Source organism: Pristiophorus japonicus, chromosome 1, assembly GCF_044704955.1.
Source record: "Pristiophorus japonicus isolate sPriJap1 chromosome 1, sPriJap1.hap1, whole genome shotgun sequence".
Classification (NCBI taxonomy): Eukaryota; Metazoa; Chordata; class Chondrichthyes; family Pristiophoridae; genus Pristiophorus; species Pristiophorus japonicus.
The window spans coordinates 325,241,955-325,262,068 of NC_091977.1; the positions used below are offsets into that span (position 1 = coordinate 325,241,955).

The 20,114-nt window shown below is 43.2% G+C and overlaps 1 protein-coding gene across 6 annotated transcripts in view; it reads right to left on the minus strand.

Moving 5' to 3' along the window:
* Nucleotides 1-20,114, minus strand: part of col14a1a (collagen, type XIV, alpha 1a) — a 285,165-nt gene that overhangs the window by 53,945 nt on the left and 211,106 nt on the right. For 4 of the 6 annotated variants that reach the window (XM_070888840.1, XM_070888832.1, XM_070888846.1 and 1 more), the window contains 7 exons: nucleotides 19,732-19,896; nucleotides 17,419-17,457; nucleotides 15,250-15,388; nucleotides 12,573-12,715; nucleotides 11,064-11,173; nucleotides 9,458-9,616; nucleotides 2,218-2,295 (listed from right to left, as the gene is read on the minus strand). In XM_070888840.1, coding sequence (XP_070744941.1) covers nucleotides 2,218-2,295; nucleotides 9,458-9,616; nucleotides 11,064-11,173; nucleotides 12,573-12,715; nucleotides 15,250-15,388; nucleotides 17,419-17,457; nucleotides 19,732-19,896 — 833 coding nt within the window. Of the gene's footprint in view, nucleotides 1-2,217; nucleotides 2,296-9,457; nucleotides 9,617-11,063; nucleotides 11,174-12,572; nucleotides 12,716-15,249; nucleotides 15,389-17,418; nucleotides 17,458-19,731; nucleotides 19,897-20,114 lie in introns of those variants that run through there. The other 2 variants (XR_011594955.1, XR_011594954.1) reach the window with 1 other exon arrangement.

Sequence of the window (20,114 nt, forward strand, 5' to 3'; positions counted from 1 at the left end):
TCCATCATTACCCTTTGCTTCCTACCTCTAAGCCAATTTTGGATCCAACTAGCCACTTTGCCCTGAATCCCATGGGCAGTAACCTTCATGGCCAGTCTATCATGTGGGACCTTATCAAAAGCTTTGCTAAAGTCCATATACACTACATCATACGCACTACCCTCATTGATCCTCCTGGTTACCTCCTCAAAAAATTCAATCAGGTTAGTCAAACACGATCTTCCTTTAACAAATCTGTGCTGACAGTCCCTAATTAATCCTTGCCTTTCCAAATGTAGATTTATCCTGTCTTTCCAATAATTTTCCTACCACTGAGGTTAGGCTGACAGGCCTGTAATTACTCAGCCTATCCCTTTCTCCCTTCTTAAACAAGGGTACCACATTAGCAGTCCTCCGGCACCATGCCCAAATCCAAAGAGGACTGGAAAATGATGGTCAAGGCCTCTGCTATTTCCTCTCTTACTTTGCTCAACAGCCTGGGATGTATTTCATCCGGGCTTGGGGACTTATCTACTTTCAAAGCTGCTAAACCCCTTAATACCTCCTCTCTCACTATGTTTATTTCATCCAAAGTTTCACACTCCTCCTCGATAGCAGTATCTGCATTGCCCCTTTCCTTTGTGAAAACAGATGCAACGTATTTGTTAAGAACCTTAACAATAGCTTCCGCCTCCACACAAAGATTACCCTCATGGTCTCCAATAGGCCCTACCTTTTCTTTAGTTATCCTCTTGCTCTTAATATATTTATAGAACATCTTTGGGTTTTCCTTAATTTTACTAGCCAAGAATGCTCTCTCTTAGCATTCCGAATATCCTTTTTAATTTTACCTCTTAACTTTCTATATTCCTCCAAAGATTCTATAGTATTTAACTGTTGCTATATGATGTAAGCTTCCCTTGTTTTCTTTATCCTCCCCTGTAAGTCCCTAGACATCCAGGTGGCTCTAGAATTGTTATTCCCACCCTGTTTCTTTAAGGACATATGTTTGGCCTGAGCCTTCCGGATCTCCTCCTTGAATGTCTCCCACTGTTTTGACACTGATTTACCCACATGGTAAATCAGTTTCCATTCCACCATGGCCAAATCACCCCAATTTGGGACTTTTATTCCTGGTCTATCCTTGTCCTTATCCCTAACTAACTTGAGTCTGACTGAGTTATGGTTACTGGCACCCAAGTGCTCTCCCACTAATATCCCTTCCACCTGTCCGGCTTCCTTCCCAAAACTAAATCCAAAACCGGCCCCTCTCGTGTTGGACTTGTTACATACTGACTAAAAAAGTTCTCTTGAATGCATTTTAAGAATTCCGCACCCTCTATAGCCTTCACACTATATTTGTCCCAATCAATATTAGGATAGTTAAAATCCCCTATTACTGCCCTCTGCTCAAATCCCTCCATGGCCTCGAACTTCCCTATCTCTGTAATCTCCTCCAGCCCTTCGGTAATCTGAGATCTCTGTGCTCCTCTAATTCTGGCCAGTTGTGCATCCCCGATTTTCATCGTTCCACCATTGGTGGCCGTGCCTTCAGCTGCCTAAGCCCTAAGCTCTGGAAATCCCTCCCTAAAACTCTCCGCCTCTCTCCGTCTCTTTCCTCCTTTAAGACGCTCCTTAAAATCTATCTCTTTGACCAAACGTTCGGTCATCTGTCGCAATATCTCCTTATGTAGCTCGGTGTCCATTTTTTTTTTGATAATCACTTCTTGGGACGTCTTACTACGTTAAAGGTGCTATATAAAGGAAAGTTGTTGTTGTTGTTATTGCTTTTTACTTGGTCTGGCTGGAGGAAAATTGGGAGAAGGAAGACTGCATGGCCAGAATGGAATCCCCTCAAATTTCTATCGATTCATTTAAATGGATGGAAAAATCAAGCAGGCTCCTCTACATATGTGATCCCCCCCCTACCTGATCCACGTGCTCTGCCCAAGTGATTATCGGGCACCCAAGTGCAAAATACATTGTAAAGTTCACATGTGCTTGTTAACCAGATTGTTATACTAGGTTTTTTTTCTCCAAATTTTATTTGAAAGTCATGTTTGGAAAAATAATTGCAAGAAAACAGGCTGAATCAATCCCAGAATTGGCAAGTCTTGAGTAAACTGCTGTGAACCCTACACATGCTCAGAAACTTCTCCATGTTTCCAAAAACATAAATATATACAAATCCAGGGATAGCACGTCTGCAGAAATCATTGTTATTTATTGTATACTCACCAGAGCTGGAAGTTCACAACACTTGTCCCTGTTTGCATAGGAAGTGGAACAGGAAATATCGAATCCTTGCAGTTGGAACTAGAATTGTAATAAAATACAAATCTTTGTGAAAGATCAAGCACATTTAATAAGGTCATATAACTTTTCGTAACTACCTTGAAATATATTCAGCTGTACGAAGTCAGCGCCTACAGTGTCTGATATTGTTTTATTAGCCACAGTAATCATTTCTAAAATAAATTCAGACGTTTCACGGGTGGTATACACACACTCTCGTGATGCCACTTGTCTAGCTCTGGACCATATAAATTGGTGAACTGTCCAAAAATTAATTCAGTGTAAACTGGACAAAAAGCCCATTTATAAAACTAATTAATGACGCGTTCAATTCATTATTAATGTGTACAAAGGATTTTCAACATCAGTGAAGCAAATATCAGAAGTCAAGCTACGACTCCATTCGTTTCCTATGTTACAACAGTGACTAGACTTGTAAAACGCTTTGGGATGTCCTGAGGTTGTGAAAGGCTCTGTATAAATGAAATTTCTTTCTTTGTTTCTTTTTGTTTCATGATTTGACCTAAGAACGTTGTCGGAAGTAATCGCTGCAGGAGCCTGTTTCTCTGTATCCTTCAACTGCTGTGGGGGGGTGCAAAAGTGACCTTCTGCTGTTTTGACTGTGAGTGTGAGTGGACTGAACTCTCAGTCCACCTGTACAGGTAGACAAGTGTTTCCATCGCTAGTCTTGGCTGATCTTACCTCAACATTGGGGAGAATCCAGACTAGATTGGCAAGGCCACAAATACTACATTGCTGATGTGCAAAGCTTGTAGTTATGCACTGTGGCTCAGTCTGCACCACAATATAAACAGGGCTGCGGTCGAAAGAAAATGAATGATAGAATCACTTCCAATGGAGGTCATTCTGTAATATAAACAAGGTACAATGCCTATGGCCAATATAACATCCCATAGCAGAAAAAGGGGGCATATGACAGATGTCAGGTTGAGAATACAAGAGAGAACCAGGCTGAATATAAAAAGTTCACAGGGGAAGTGAAAAAAGAAATGAGGAGCAAAGAGAGAGTTTGAGAATAGATTGGTAGCTAACATAAAAGGGATTCCAAAAGTCTTCAATAGGCATATAAATAGTAAACGATAGTAAGAGGAGGGGTGGGGCCGATTAGGGACCAAAATGGAGACCTACTCATGGAGGCAGAGGGCATAGCTAAGGTATTAAATAAGTACTTTGCATCTATCTTTACCAAGGAAGAAGATGCTGCCAAAGTCACAGTGAAAAAGGAGATAGTTGAGATAATGGATGGGATAAAAATTCATAAGGAGGAGTTATTAGAAAGGCTGACTGAACTTAAAGTAGATAAGTCACCAGGACCAGAGGGGATGCATCCTAGGATGCTGAGGGAAGTAAAGGTGGAAATTGCAGAGGTACTGGCCATAATCTTCCAATCCTCCTTGGATACGGGGCTGGTGCCAGAGGACTGGGGAATTGCAAATGTTACATACACCCTTTTTCAAAAAAGGGTGCAAGGGTAAACCCAGCAACTATAGGCCAGTCAGTTTAACCTTGGTCGTGGGGAAGCTTTTAGAATCGATAATCAGTGACAAAATTAACAGTCACTTGGACAAGTATGGATTAATTAAGGAAAGCCAGCACATATTAAAGGCAAATCATGTTTAACTAACTTGATCTGAGTTTTTTGATGAGGTAACAGAGAGGGTTGATGAGGGCAATGTGGTTGATGTGGTGTACATGGACTTCCAAAAGGCGTTTGATAAAGTGTCACATAATAGGCTTGCCAGCAAAATTGAAGTGCATGGAATAAAAGGGACAGTGGTAGCATGGATACAAAATTGGCTAAGTGACAGGAAACAGAGAGTTGTGGTGAATGGTTGTTTTTTGGACTGGAGGAAGGTATAAAGTGGTTTTCCCCAGGGATCGGTACTAGGACCACTGCTTTTCTTGATATATATTAATGACTTGGATGTGGCTGTACAGGGCACAATTTCAAAATTTGCAGATGACACAAAACTTGGAAGTATAGTGAACAGTGAGGAGGATAGTGATAGACTTCAAGAGGACACAGACAGCTGGTGGAATGGGCGGACACATGGCAGACAAAATTTAACGCAGAAATGTGCGAATTGATACAGTTTGGTAGGAAGAATGAGGAGAAGCAATATGACCTAAAGGGTACAATCCTAAAGGGGGTGCATGAACAGAGAGACCTGGAGGTATATGTGCACAAATCGTTGAAGGTGGCAGGGCGGGTTGAGAAAGTGGTTAGAAAAGTATTCAGGATCCTGGGCTTCATAAATAGAGGCATAGAGTACAAAAACAAGGAACAAAGTACAAGGAAGGATGAACCTGTATCAAATACTGGCTCGGCCCCAACTGGAATATTGTGTCCAATTCTGGGCACTGCACTTTAGAAAGGATGAAAAGGCCTTAGAGAGGGTGCTGAAAGGATTTACGAGAATGGTTCCAGGGATGAGGGACATGGATAAAGCTGGAGAAGCTGGGGTTGTTCTCCTTAGACCAGAGAAGGTTGAGAGGAGATTTGATAGAGGTGTTCAACATCATGAGGAGTCTAGACAGAATAGATAGAAAGAAATTGTTCCCATTGGCAGAAGTGTCGCGAACCAGAGGACACAGATTTAAAGGTGATTAGCAGAAGGACTAAAGGTGACATGAGGAAAAAATGTTTTGACGCAGCGAGTGGTTATGATCTGGAATGTACTGCCTAAAGGGTGGTGGAGGCAGATTCAATCGTGGCTTTGAAAATGGAATTGGACAAGTACCTGAAGGAAAAAATGTGCAGGTCTACAGGGAAAGGGCGGAGGTGTGGGACTAGCTGAAGTGCTCTTGCAGAGAGCTGGTACTGGCTCGACGGGCCAAATAGCCTCCTTCTGTGCTGTAACCATTCTGTGATTCTATAAAATGCTTTGGGACGTCCTGAGGTGCCATAAAAGGTGAGCGGTGAGCGATACCTGGACAGCGTGGCAGCCCCAACCTGCGAGGAAACACCAGTGCTTCCCACTGAGCTATGGGTGACACTTTGGCCTCAATATTTACAGGGAGGCAGGGAGGGTGCGGGGCAGGCAGAAGAACCCAGCAAGGCCTGAGACACGGGGGTCCTGGAGAACTTAATGGCAGGGTCTCATTATCATTTTTCAGCAGGCAGAAGGAAAAATCAATGGCAGGAGGCTGAAGTCATTGGGGAACCCTTGGCAATGTCAGCATTGGCGGCTTGGGGAGTGTAAGAGAGGACATTGCAGCATGGGGTGGATGGGGATTGGGGCAGGGGGAGAGAGAGGTCACAATTGGCAGCGGAGAGGCCGAAGGCTTCCTTGAAGTGCTGGGGTGGGGGTGAGGGGAAGAGCACTACTGCTCCTCCTGGCCCACAAGGAGTGCTGGAAAAGGCACTTACCTTCTGGAGCTTGCAGCTCCCGACACCCTGTCACTGCCGGGTTTCCCGACTCCTGGGAAATCTGCGCAGCTTAGTTAATTTTAAAATCGTGTCCACAATTGCACTGTGCAAGCCCGGTTTAAAACGTTAATGAAGTGTCCCGCCTCTCCACGACGTATGAACAGCAACGGGTGCATGTGCGGCGGGTTGGAGGTCGTGTTTCGCTCATTTAACAGTTTACTCCCATTCGTTGGGGCGGGGGGGGAGATAGTGTTAATATCGAGGCACGTATTGCCAAAATCTGGAGCACTGCTGAACACGTTAATGCATGACACAGTTCACATGGATCTATTCAAGCCTGAGGGCCCCAATTCTGTTCAGCCTGTGTAACCTGCCAGCAAGACATTCAATGTCACGCATTCGCGCCAGAGGAATCATTTAACAAAGGCATGAAACAAAGAACTACTTTCCTTTACAGCAGGCTTGACTGAAACTCAAATATAAGGCAAGGAATTACTGTTGGTGACATTACTGTGCAAATGGTTAATGTCAATTTTCACTCTACTTTATAAGATAGTGAAGAGAAAAATTTGAGATGAGCTTTCGTGCGAAACATCGTCTGTGGTAAGTTTTCAGGTTATAGCATTTTAATACAATGTTCCACTCAATCTTCCTTTCAAGTCAACAACCTGGACTAATTCCAGATTACACGCACTAACTTGACTCCAGAAATTAGCACAGTTAGCACAGGTGACCTCAGACAGCCTCCGCAATAGATTGGGAAACTTGTAAGGTTTCCCACTTTAGTCAAAGATCTTTGTAAACAGTGAGTAAAAAGAATAATTTGCTCTAAAGACATGCTGATCTAGCAGTCTAGCGGTACCTAAATGTTTGTCTCCACATTACCAAGTCAACTTCTGACCAAGTGGTACTCAAAAACCAATTCTTACAAGTTAACTTTGGAACTAGCGTGCCAACATTTAAACGGGATGTATAACAGTAATTGAGAAATAATGTAAAGCAAATTGAACTGACAGCGTTGACTGTAGCAAAAAGAGTTACATATATTTAAGTATTCAAAAGTATTTATATATAATGTAACATAATATAACATAGAACAAAGAAAAAACTTGCATTTATACAGGCCTTTCATGAAGGACGTCCCAAAGCGTTTTACAGCCAATGAAGCACTTTTGAAGTGTAGTCACTATTGTACTGTAGGGCAACGCAACAGCCAATTTGTGCACAGCAAGGTCCCACAAAAAGCAATGGGATAAATGACCAGATAATCTGTTTTAATTATATTGGTCGAGGGATAAATATTGGCCAGGACACCAGGAGAACTCCCCTAGTGTCATGGGATTGTTTATATCCACCTGAGAGGGCAGACAGGCTTTGGTTTAGTGGCTCACCTCCGACAGTGCAGCACTCCCTCAGTACTGCACTGGAGTGTCAGCCTGGATCATGAGCTCAAGCCTCTGTGGAGTGAGACTTGAATCCATGACCTTCTGACTCAGAGGCGAGAGAGTGCTATCCACTAAGCCACGGCTGGCACCTTACGACATATAATAGATTAGTGGCGCAACAATAGGGCCGGCCAAGAGTAATTGGATTGGAACAGATGTTTACATAGTTGCGTCGTGTGGTTGCAGAGAGCTTTTAAAGACCCTGGGACACTGACAAATGAACTGTTACTTCTCTTTTACCCCAGTGTGCACTTCAATAAAACAGTCATTTATTCCCTAATCACTATTCCATTGGAATAAGGAATAAATATTCTCATCTGTGCAAATCTGATACACTGCACCTCAATTAAAATAAATTTGTATTTCCTCAGTGGCTAAAAAAAGGAACTAAGCTTTAGAAAACATCAAATAGACCAGCTAGAAAAACTCTCTCTTAAAATGTTCGTAATAGCTGTAAACTACAAAGAATTCGAACAAGGGATGATGCCCAGATCACCAAATGATTTTAAACTAGCATGTGGAGGTGGGATCTTGTTTTTATGGCGAGTTACACATTTACAAGATTGTGACAATATCCATCACCAAAAGGGCGTTTCACTTAGTTATGCTTGGCTTCGAAGTCTGTCTAGGTTTTAATTACAATTGAGACCACAGCTGAAGACAAAGATTGGTGTTAATTAATTCAGCGGCACAGGTAAGCAAACCTTACACCTCTTACATTCCAGTTACTTCACACAGCTCAATATCTACCATTAGGATAGCTGGGATGCACCAATGCCTCCTGTTCATCGTACAAGATAAATACCGGAATCTCGCGCCCGCCTCTCCCCCACAACATGCTCTTCTCCAACCTATTGATGTGGAACTGGTAATCGCGCTGATGCGATAAGCTCAACGACAATGCAATAAAGCTGGTTTGTTTGGCAGAATACATGTTACTGAACAAAAATATTAATTCCAGACTGTTCTAACCTTCAACTGTGACTCAGCGGGTAATACTCTTGCTTCTGAGTCAGCAGGTTGTGGGTTCAAGTCACACTCCACAAACTTGAGCACAAAAATCTAAGCTGACACCAGTGCAGTATTGAGGGAGTGCTGCACTGTCGGAGGTGTCGTTTTTCAGATGAGATGTTAAACCGAGGCACTGTCTGCCCTCTAAGGTGGATGTAAAAGATCCCATGGCACTATTCGCAGAAGAGCAGGGGAGTTCTTCCCGGTGTCCTGTCCAAAATGTAGCCCTCAACCAATATCACTAAAAACAGATTAACTGCTCATTATCACATTACTGTTTGTGGGAGCTTGCTGTGCGCGAATTGGCTGCCGCGTTTCTTACAGTACAACAGTGACTACATTGCAAAAGTACGCCATTGCCTGTAAAGTGCTTTGGGACATCCTGAGGTCGTGACAAGTTCTTTCTTCACAAAGCTTCCCATAATGGCACAAAACAACAAAAACTTTCTACATTATCGCGAATGATGGACAGAATATTCATTTGTTGTTTTATTAGTTTATGAGTTAGGGTACAGCTGGAAAAAACAACCTGGACATCTCTTATTTCCCAGCTCAAGCCAAGAGCTTTCTTCTTGCAACCTTTGTTAGACCTGACTGACCCCAAACGTGAGTTTTTCTATCTGTTTTGTTAATTCTGGCTCACAGAAGTGCAATCTCACTAGATTACCCTGGCAACAGCTGCTCCTCCGAGCTCAAATGAATTGTCGTCTAATTCAGAAAAGGTGCAATCAGTCACCGAAACGGCAAACTAACCTCGACTGTCTGAGGCACAATAGTGCAAACACTCCGCTTGAATTTAAAGTCAAAACTCCGAGATCTTCTGTCTCGTGAATTTAACCCCTCAAGGACTAAATTTAATTCAATTAATGCATTTTTAACATATATTACACCAACGTCCCCCATGGGAGTATTCTGATAAATCTCAAAACATGACAGTTGGTCTGTGTAACTTTCTTTCCTCCAAGATCTCTGCGCTCCTCCAATTCTGTCCTCTTGCACATCCCCAATTTCCATTGGCCCAACATTGGTGCCTTCAGTTGCCTGGGCCCTAAGCTCTGCAATTCCCTCCCTAAACCTCTTCGCCTCTCTCTCCTCCTTTAAGATGCTCCTTAAAACCTATCTCTTTGACCAAGATTTTGGTCGCCTGTCCTAATACCTCCCTTGTGTTGCTCGGTGTCAAATTTTGTCTGATATTCACTCCTGTGAAGCATCTTGGGATATTTTGTTACATTAACGGTGCTATATTGTTGTTGTTGTATACATGCTATGTCACATTATGATAATATGACCTATGGTTTTAAGCTGGCAGTGAGGAAGAAAGATATGAGTCACTCACTGGTGCAGAATTATCCCGTGGACCCCTAGACCGCACCATACGGCCCAACACTTCGATCCCATTGGTGGTAATGTTTCCTGCCGCGTTGATCACTTTCTCCCCTACTTGCTTGCAGTCAACAATCAGCTTTGCGTGGGTTTTGGTGATAACCACATGCACCTATTGGCAAAGAATATGGAATAACATTCGACAGAATTATATAGAATTTATAGCAAAGAAACAGACCATTCAGCCCAACTGGTCCATGCTCCATACAAGCCTCCTCCCACCCTGCTTCATCTCACCCTATCAGCATAACCTTCTATTCCTTTCTGCCTCATGTGTTTATTTAGCTTCCCCTTAAACATAGCTATGCTATTCGCCTCAAACCATTCCATGTGGTGGCGAGTTCCACATTCTCGCCACTCTCTGGGTAAAGAAGTTTCTCCTGAATTCCCTATTGGATTTATTAGTGACTATCTCATTTTTATGGTCCCTAGTTTTGGCTTCCCCCGCGCCACCACCCAACCTCCCCTACCCCGCTCCTCACAAGTGGAAACACCTATTCTACGTCTAACTTGCACAGGCGTGATGTGCCAAATGGCTTCCATTTGTGCTGTATGATTCTATGATTCTAACTGCACCATTTGTCAACCGTTTGGGTCAATTATTGGTGCTTGTAAATTCCAGGCTCCAGGTCAATGGCGTTTTTATTTTAAAAAAAGATTATTTTGCCTTTGTAATGAAGTGTGACAGACCAATGCCAGACACAATATTCATATATTCCTTTTTAGTATACTAACTAATGTCTCATGATGTTGCTTACGGAGGGTCGAAGGTTTTCTCACAACAAGGGAGGTTATGATATGTAGTATTATCAGGAATATTGACATACACACTTAGTTCCTATTCGAAAGTAACAAAATGTCCCAAGGTATTAGAGTTCCTCAGAATTACATAGAATTATATAGAATGCATAACACGTTTCACATTGGAATAGTTTTCTCCAAGTAGCGGGTAATTGATCTGACCAAATATATTTATTACATCTCATTATACCTCAAGTCAAATAAAATTAATCCTCAGCCTGTGAAATAAAGCAGAACACCATAAGGTAGCAAAATAAACTGGGATAATATCCTTGACAGGGTAGATGTTGAGAGGTTGTTTTCCTTGGCTGGAGAGTTTAGAACTAGGGGTCACCGTCCCTGGTTAAGAGGTCGGCCATTTAGGACTGAGATAAGGAGAACTTTCTTCACTTAGAGGGTTGTGAATCTTTGGAATTCTCTATCACAGAGAGCTGTAGGTCGTTGAGTATATTCAAGACAGAGATCGATAAATGTTTGGGCACAAAGGGAAACAAGAGATATGGGGATAGGGCGGGAAAGTGGAGTTGAGCCATGATTTTATTGAATGGCGGAGCAGGCTCGAGGGGACCAAATGGCCTACTCCTGCCCTTATTTCTTATGTTCTTATGTAATGTTTGATAGGAGATGTTCCCTAAGTTTACTTGTTGGAACACAAATGATGCAACAATAGTAGTCTATTATCTAGTAATAAAATTCAGTCACAGAATCCAAAAGAGGTAATTAAAGCAGATTTTTAAAATTAATTTATATTAACTAACCTTGTGAAAACTTCCATAGAAAATCTTCTTGACACCTGGATCCTCAAAAGTGACAGTTTGAAATTCATCCTTGTAATCATAGTTAAAATAAGTAAGGGTTTTCCCACCATCTAAACACAGCAAATAAAAACAAGATTAAAATTAATATAGACTTAAATAGACTTGCACTTATACAGTGCCTTTTGGGACATGAGGACCTCCCGAAGTGCTTTACAGTCAATGAAGTACTTTGGAACCGTAGTCACCGTTTTAATGTGGGAAACGCGGCAGCCAATTTGCACACAGCAAGGTCCCACAAACAGCAATGTGATAAGGACCAGATAATCTGTTTTAGTGATGTTAGTTGAGGTATAAATATTGGGCAGGACAGCAGGGAGCAATCCCCTGCTCTTCTTCAAAAAACACTACAGGATCAGGTACGTGAGAGGGCAGACAGGATCTTGGTTTAACAACTCATCTGAAAGGCGGCACCACCGACAGTGCAGCACTCCCTCAGCACTGCACTGGAGTGTCAGCCTAGATTTTTGTGTTCAAGTCTCTGGAGCAGGACTTGAACCCATGACCTTCTGACTCAGAAACGAGAGTGCTACCAACCAATGTCCCTCTAATTTCTTTTGGCCATTTAAAATTCCATGCTTTTTAAAATTTAAAAGCCGGCTCACCGACTGCACAGAACCAGCAGAGCGCTGCGTGGCCGCGTAGCTTCAAGGGAACGTTGATACCAACTGAGCCACAGTTGACACCTAAATTGAGAAACCATTTAGGTTTTTTTTCAGCCTGTAACAATTAATAGAAAACTTATGCAGTCAAACAGGGTTGAAGACATATGTAATTATAATTCACTGAGCATTTGCCTAATGTGGCAACTATGAACATTTTAAATTGTTTAAGCAGTGTGTTGCGGCAATTAGGAAGGCCAAAATGGTTTTATTTTTTATTGCGAGTATAAGGTGTCAATCGTGTCTTAGTAGGTAGCACTCTCGCCTATGAGTCAGAAGGTTATGGGTTCAAGTTGCACTCCAGGGACTTGAGCACACAATCCAGGCTGATACTCCCAGTGCAGTACTGAGGGAGTGCTCAGAGGTTCTGGCTTTCAAATTATACTAAGGACATGTCTGTCCTCTCAAGTGGTCCTAAAACATTACCTGGCACTATTTCAAAGAAGAGCAGAGGTGTTCTCCCTGGTGTCCTGGCCAATCAAACAACATCACTAAAACAGATTATCTGGTCATTATTACAGTGCTGTTTATGGGAGTTTGCTGTGCGTAAATTGGCTGCTACATTTCCTACATTACAACAGTGAAAACAATTCAAAAAGTAATTCATTGGCTGTAAAGTGCTTTGGAATGTAGTGAAAGGTGCTGTATAAATGCAAGTTCTTTCTTTACACAACATGAATTTAGCTTGATCTCTAGTTCACCCTCCTAAAACATCTCCGAGGTTGAAGGTTTGAGAGCAACTCAACATTGTTCCGCGCAACATGGAAGTGAACTGATATAAAATTCTTACTGTCCAAGATAACTCCAACCAGGGGTTCATTCTGCTTGTTTAGAATCTCCCAGAGGGCGAAGGGTTCTTGTGGAGTGTCGGGCAGCAGGCGGAAGAGGAAGGTGAAGGTGTAATCAGAAGGCAGTCCCTCAGGGTGGACATTCCTGATGAAGATAAAGCGTGGTTAATAAAACTCAATAACATGTGTTAGCTTAACATCATCCCCAGACACTTTGCTTCACCAGGTCCCACCACAGGTTCTACCCTGACACACCTTGGTAACAGCAGCCTTTGCACCCCTCAGAACTTTAGGCCCCAACATCATCACACAACCCTTGTTTTTGTTGAATGATATTTTAGCACGTGTTTAAAAGGCAGGTGATAGCTGCACTTATTTGAGATGTCAATTTTATCATTTGTTGTAGTCCATATACAAATAATTACATTGGGCCCAATTTTGGCCATGGCTTGCTCCAATTTTTTTGGAGTAAGTTGGTTTTACTGGCATAAGTTTAAAAAACGCCATTTTCCCCAATCAACTTGCTCCAGAGTAAATCAATTAGGTACGATTTTTTTAGTTCAGGTTTTTTTTTCAAAAGGGGGCATTCCCAGCCACTTACGCCAGTTTTGGCCATTTAGGCAATTCTGGCCAGCTAAAAGTTACTCCAAATTCACTTAGGTCAGCGGATGTGGCCAGCTCTGAAAAACGTTGCGGGCAGTTAAGAAATTGCCACAGGTAAGTAAGTAAGGACCTGCATCCAAGCACCAAACACCAAACATTGCAAATAAAAGTTGAAATAACTCAATAAAAATAAAGAACTCAGGTAAACAATTGACTAACAAATAAATAATAGTAGTAAATCCTACCTTGAATTGAACTCGGCCAGGGAAGGCAGCGGGCCGGCCTGTACGGGAGGTCATTCGGCCTGGGAAAGGGGTGGCCAGCAAAGACGCATCGGGAGGCTGAAGGGAAGGGGGAAGTGGCTGGGCTGGGCAGAAACATGGCAAAGTATCGGGAGGCTGAAGAGAAGGTTGGGGGGTGGAGGGAGGGGCTGGCTGGGCTCGGCAGAAACGTGGCAAAGTATCGGGAGGCTAATACAAAACAGAAGACCCGCTGGATCTGATAAACAATAAGCTGCAATGTTGCTTTTTGATTCTGTCTGGCGGGGCGGGGGGGTGTGTGGGCAGCAATTGTCGTTGTGCTTATTGATTTTCCTAACTTCTCCATTAACGGCAGCCCAATTCTACTGCGCATGTGCGGTCAGTTGAAACTGCAGCTCTCTCACTCACCCACTGACCCGATTCTACTGCGCATGCGTGATCACGGCAATCCCGATCCTACTGCGCATGTCCAGCATCCCGGCACTGTTTCCAGCGCAGGACACTGGCTCCGCCCACAGACCCTGTCACCACACCACGCCAGCAACTAGAAGACCCGGGACAGCGGCCAAAATCGTCACGAAGATTTTTGGCGCACTTCCACGTATGGAAAACTGCCGTACCTCTGGTAAGTACGCCAGAAATCTCTAGTGGCCAAAATTGAGCCCACTGAATGTACAGCACAAAAACAGGCCATTCGGCCCAACTGCTTCATACCGGTGTTTATACTCCACACGAGCCTCCTCCCACATCTCTTCATCTCATCCCATTAACATATCCTTTTATTCCTTTCTCACTTATGTTCTTATCTAGCCTCCCCTTAAATGCATCTATGCTATTCACCTCAACCACTTCATGTGGTAGCGAGTTCCACATTCTAAACACTCTTTGGGTAAAAAAGTTTCTCCTGAATTCCTTATTGGATTTATTGATGACAATTTTAGACTCCCTAAAAGTGGTAACATCTTCTCTACGTCTACCTATTAAACCTTTCATCATTTTAAAGACCTCTATCAGCTCACCCCTCAGCCTTCTCTTTTGTAGAGAAACGAGCCCCAGCCTGTTCAATCTTTCCTGATAGTTGTATAATAAACTGTTTGTGACAAACTACAAACCTCGTATATAACTTCACCACCGCAATATAAAACCACACATTCGGAAGACCAAAGAGGCAAACCACACAATATTCCGCCTCCACAAATCCTCTATGTTCAAATGATAATCTACTCTAGCTCCTTTCGGCTTTTAAAACCCAATCATCCAATTGCCAGATCTCGATTTACCACATCTCCTCTTTGAAGCAGTGGTGGTCTCCTGCATTATGACCCTTGGCTGTTCAGCAAGATTGCTTGACCATTTGAAAAAGGCAGGAACAACAACAACAACAACTTGTATTTATATAGTGCCTTTAACATAGTAAAGAATCCCAAGTATTATCAAACAAAAATTTGGCACCGAGTCACATAAGAAGATATTAGGGCAGATGACCAAAAGTTTGGTCAAAGAGGTAGTTTTAAGGTGTGTCTTAAAGAAGGAGAGCGAGAGGCAGAGAGGTTTAAGCAGGCAAGTCCAGTGCTTAGGGCCTAGGCAGCTGAAGGCATGGCCAACAATAGCGCAATGATTAAAATAGGGAATGTTCAATAGGCCAAAATTGGAGGAGCTCAGAGATCTCAGAGGTTTGTAGCACTAGAGGAGGTTACAGAGGTAGGGAGGGACGAGGCCAAGAAGGCTGGCCAAAGTGTCCCGGTCTTGATCAGTAAACATGCAGGTCATATAGCGAGTTTCTTTTTAAAGTCTCTGTCCCAGTTTTGACATCTACCTGGTTGGCTGTGATAGAAGAGCATCTTTGTGAAGTCTAAAACAGGGAAAGCTATTGAGTGAGCCTGCCTCCAGCGACACCCCTTCAACAGAAGCATAGTCCTTCTCGATCAGCCCAAACATCTCCATCATCCTAAACCCTGCAAGCACAATTAATTGAGTTTTCAGATCATGGTATGAAACTCGTAAAATATCTCCCAACAATTCTCCTGCTAGTTGAAAAATAAAAGAAAATGTTTTTTTTCTGGTAGTTTAATACGACCCCTCAATTTCTTTTTTTGCATGTGTTTTTCAGCCTCTCACCATCTGCTAGGCCCTGTGTGTATCACTGGGTGGTCTTCAATGGCTGAGAGAGTAGGAAAACGAGGGGCTGTTAGGCCTATACTGTTCTCAAGGGAGGACACAAGAAGGTTCACCAGAATGCCCCAGTTTGACTCACTCTTGCCAGCCTTCCGGTCAATGTCCCCTCTTCCCACACAAGTAAAATGAGAAATTGAAAGCACGAGTAATCATGGATGTGAACCCCATGTCCTGCCAATAAGACCACCAATGTATGGGACCAGCAGGCAAGGGAAGTTTGGATGTCACTGGATGGGACTTTGTAAAATCTTACAGCATAGGATGAGGCTATTCGGCCTGTGTTGGCTCTTTGAAAGAGCTGTCCAATTAGTTCCACTCCCCTGCTCTTGTCCCATAGCCCTGCAAAGGTTTCCTTTTCAAGTATTTATCCAATTAACTTTTTGAAAGTTACTATTGAATCTCCTTCCTCTGCCCTTTCAGGCAGTGCATTCCAGATCACATCACTCTGGGTAGCAGAGGGACTAACACTCTTGCCGCCATGTTAGAAGGTCATCAGTTCAAGTCACACTCTGGAGACTTGAGCACATAATCTAGGCTGCAGTACTGAGGGAAATGTTGCATTGTCAGAGGTGGCGTCTTTTGGATGAGACGTTAAACTGAAGCCTCCAGTCTGCCCTCTTAGGTGGGTGTTAATGGTCACATGGTACTATTTTGAAGAAGAGCAGGGGAGTTCGTCCTGGTGTTCTGCCCAATATTTATCCCGCAACCAACATCACCAAAAACAAATTATCTGGTCATTATCACATTGATATTTGTGGGAGCTTGCTGTGCGCATATTCGTTGCCACGTTTCCTACATTACAGCAGTGACTACACTTCAAAAGTACTTCATTGGCTGTAAAGCACTTTGGGACATCCTGAGGTCATGAAAGATGCTATAGAAAGGCATCTTTTTTGCTGGGAAATCTACGTGTGAGAAGCCAAATTGTTCAAGCACTGATAAGCCTTGTCTTCCATTGGGATTGGCTCCTCATCCTGTAGTGGATCGCTGGGTGCAGGAATTACCACCTTGAGCAGGTTACTACCCCTAATCGAGGCGCAGGGCAATTTCTCTCCCTAGAAGTCAATAGCCGAGGTATTTCTTTCTTGCTCTTCTGGTGTTAACAGATTAGGGGGTCAAAATTGTCCCTTATTTTAAGGCCCGTTACCGCCTCTCTAAGACCCTGAGTCGACCCGACAATGGCGGCTGTTGGCAGCCCGGCATTCTCTCTTGCCCGGCCAAACCCCTCCCTGGTGGCTCATTGGGCATTATGGAAGCTTCAGTAGGCCTCACAGACACATCAGCGCGACCCAGCATGTCTGCATCGCCACGCTGACGTGCTGCTCCCAACTCAGTTCCGCCCCACTCCCGCCTCCAACAGTTGAGCGCCGGGATGCTTCCCAACAAAGTACCGAATATCGATCCATTCTCCACCCTATCCCTACGGGCACTAAATCTTTAGTTAATTCAAATTATCCACCCCTAAAGGCCGGAGGGCAATTTTGGCCCCGAGATTTTCCTTTCCTAAACTTGGATTGGTTTTAGATGCGCAATTTAATAAAAAAAAATTTCCTCAATTGTACAAATAAAAGAAAGTACATCCTTAGAACCATTAATGGCTTTATTTGTAGCTATGGAGATTCTATTGTGATGTGATTGTTTCCAAATGGATAGCATACAGTACAAAACAGAGAAGCATCCATTCAAAATTATTTTCACAATCCTGTGCCTCTTCTCACCAGATGATGAGCACAAACTCAACAAAGCAACATTATAAAATATTCCCCTGTACTTTTTCAACAAATGGTGAAGTATGTGGCGACTCCTTTACCTGCAAGACTGTTATCCCCAAGAAGGACCATCGGACAACCTGAAATTACAACAATTAACTCATGTTAATATCTGGATGTGATTCCATTTTCCCAATTCTAATGCAACAGTGACTACACTTAAAAAAAAGTGCTTCACTGGCATTGAAGTCGTGAAAAGCGCTATATAAATGCAAGTCGTTTTATTTATTTCTTTATGGGTAGCCCACCGGTGACGAGGTGAAATGGCAAGTGGCACCTCCAGAAACCGCGCTTATACAGCTGATCTCCTGAAACACCGGGAAAAACCATAAGTGAATCTCTGGAAACAGCAGCATTTAACCTGCAGTGCTGCTGCCAATGTTGGAGATGCCATTAGTGTGCAACTGACAATAATACATGTATGCACCATAAGATCTGGAGCACATTAGGTTTTGGTCACAAGGAATATCGAATGGGGTTTAGCCTGTTTCCTTCTGAAGTATCTCTTTACATGCAAGGAATAAGAGTGGGATGGGAAACGTGGCCTAGAAATTGGAGAGTGCGGCCAATGAGACCGACAGTGAGAACCCGCGGTGAACCGGACTACTGAGAGCTCGCCTGAAAAAACTGACTATTTGCTGATCGACTTCTTAAAGGGGGTCTGAAACAGGTGTTGGGCACCCAATTTGCATGCGCAACAGGCCTAACACCGGTTTCAGATGCATGCCCCGGATTCCTACGGTGCAGCTACTGACCAATATGGCGGGCGGCATACATCCGGCGGGGAACGAGATCACACTCCCCGCCATATTGGGCTGTGAGGCACCCTGTAAAATGGGTGAACAGTCTCATCACGTTCTGTGGCCCGTGTCTATCAGAATAGATACACATTCGTAAACATGGTGACACCGCCAGTGGTGGCAATAAAGCTCTCTGGGTTTCAGGATTATTGTCAGACACCAGACTTTAATAAACAAATCTAACAGCGGTGATGTCTTTGTTACCTCCAGACTCGACTATTCCAATGTATTCCTGGTCGGTCTCCCATCTTCCACCTTGAATAACCTTAAAGTCATCCAAAACTCTGCTGCCCGTATCCTAAGTCCCATTCACCCATTACCTCCTGTGCTTGATGACCTATTGGGTTGGCCTTATGGGTGGGTGACGTGGGCAACCGCCCAGGGCCCCGTGACTATGGGGGCCCCATGGTCAAGAGTGTCTGACATTAATGGCGTCGACCTCTGCGAAGAACTTGCCGATCTCCAAAGTCTTCTTCCAATGGACTGTAATGCTCCTCAAACTTCAAGTTTCAAGAGAAAATTCCTAAACACATGGATAGCACAGGATCCTGTTAACCATGCCCGTATCGATGGCGATGGTTAACACTCAGGATCCTGTTAACCATGCCCATATCGGTGCCGATGGATAGCACTCAGGATCCTGTTAACTATCCCGTATCGATGGCGATGGATAGCACTCAGGATCCTGTTAACCATCCCGTATCGATGGTAATGGATAGCACTCAGGATCCTGTTAACCATCCTGTATCGATGGCCAGCAGCGAAAGGAGCTTCTCGAAGTTGAAGCTCATAAAAAGATATTTGGGACTGGACCACGGCAGGCTACCTTCGCAGGTCATCCTGTCTGTCGAGAATGATATGGCTCAATATATCTTGATAAACATTTTTTTTATTTGTTATTGTTATTTATGACTTTCGTGTTTAGTTTAATGTTTAATTTATTTGTCACTTAGCTATAATGTAATTTTTTTATGACTTATATCATTTATTATTTAAATTATAAGAAACTTTTGAGATTACAGCTTTATTTCTGAAACTTTCGCTAATACTACTTATATACATAAACTCAAACAAAGGACACCAAAATAGAAATTCGCCTACAATGCCATTTTCCCTCAGGCCGGCCCTGATGACCTACATTCGATGCCGATTGAGCAACGCCTCGATTTTAAAATTCTTTTTCTTGTTTTCAAATCCCTCCATGGCCTCGCTCCTCCCGATCTCTGTAACTTCCTCCAGCACTACAACCCTCCAAGATCTCTGCGCTCCTCCAATTCTGGCTTCTTGCCTGTCCCCGATTTGAATCGCTCCACCATTGGCGGCCATGTCTTCAGCTACCTAGAGCCTTAGCCCTGGAATTCCCGCCCTAAACTTCTTCACCTCTCTCTCCTCCTTTAAGAGGCTCCATCAAACCTACCTGTTCCTTCCTAATATTTTATTAAGTGGTTTGTGTCAAATTTTGTTTGATAACGCTCCTGTGGACATTTAAGTCTGTTAAAAGCACTATATAAATACAAGTTGTTGTTGTTGAAACATCCAGTCATTGTGACTTACTTGCAGATGCTGTCTCACAGACAAACGTAATGAGCTCATCTTCTATCTTCTTGAAGGCGTCGAAATCATCCACAAAGAACGCATGCCTGTTGCTGGGTTTGTTCGCAATGTTGAGAAGCTCTGCATAATCAGCGTCAGCAACACCTACTGCAAAGATACTGTACCCTAGAGCAGAAACGAAGCAGAAAAAAGAATATGGGTCAGTCCTATATATTTATGTAAGTACTGGACTGCAAGAATGGTTAATTCACATCTTCCTATTATTGACCTTGTAAGTGTAGAGAATGTCGTCAATACTGATGTGAGGTATACGTCAATATAATGTATATACCACGATTTTAGGGTACTTTAATTTTAATCTCTACAATATTGTTAGTGCTCGT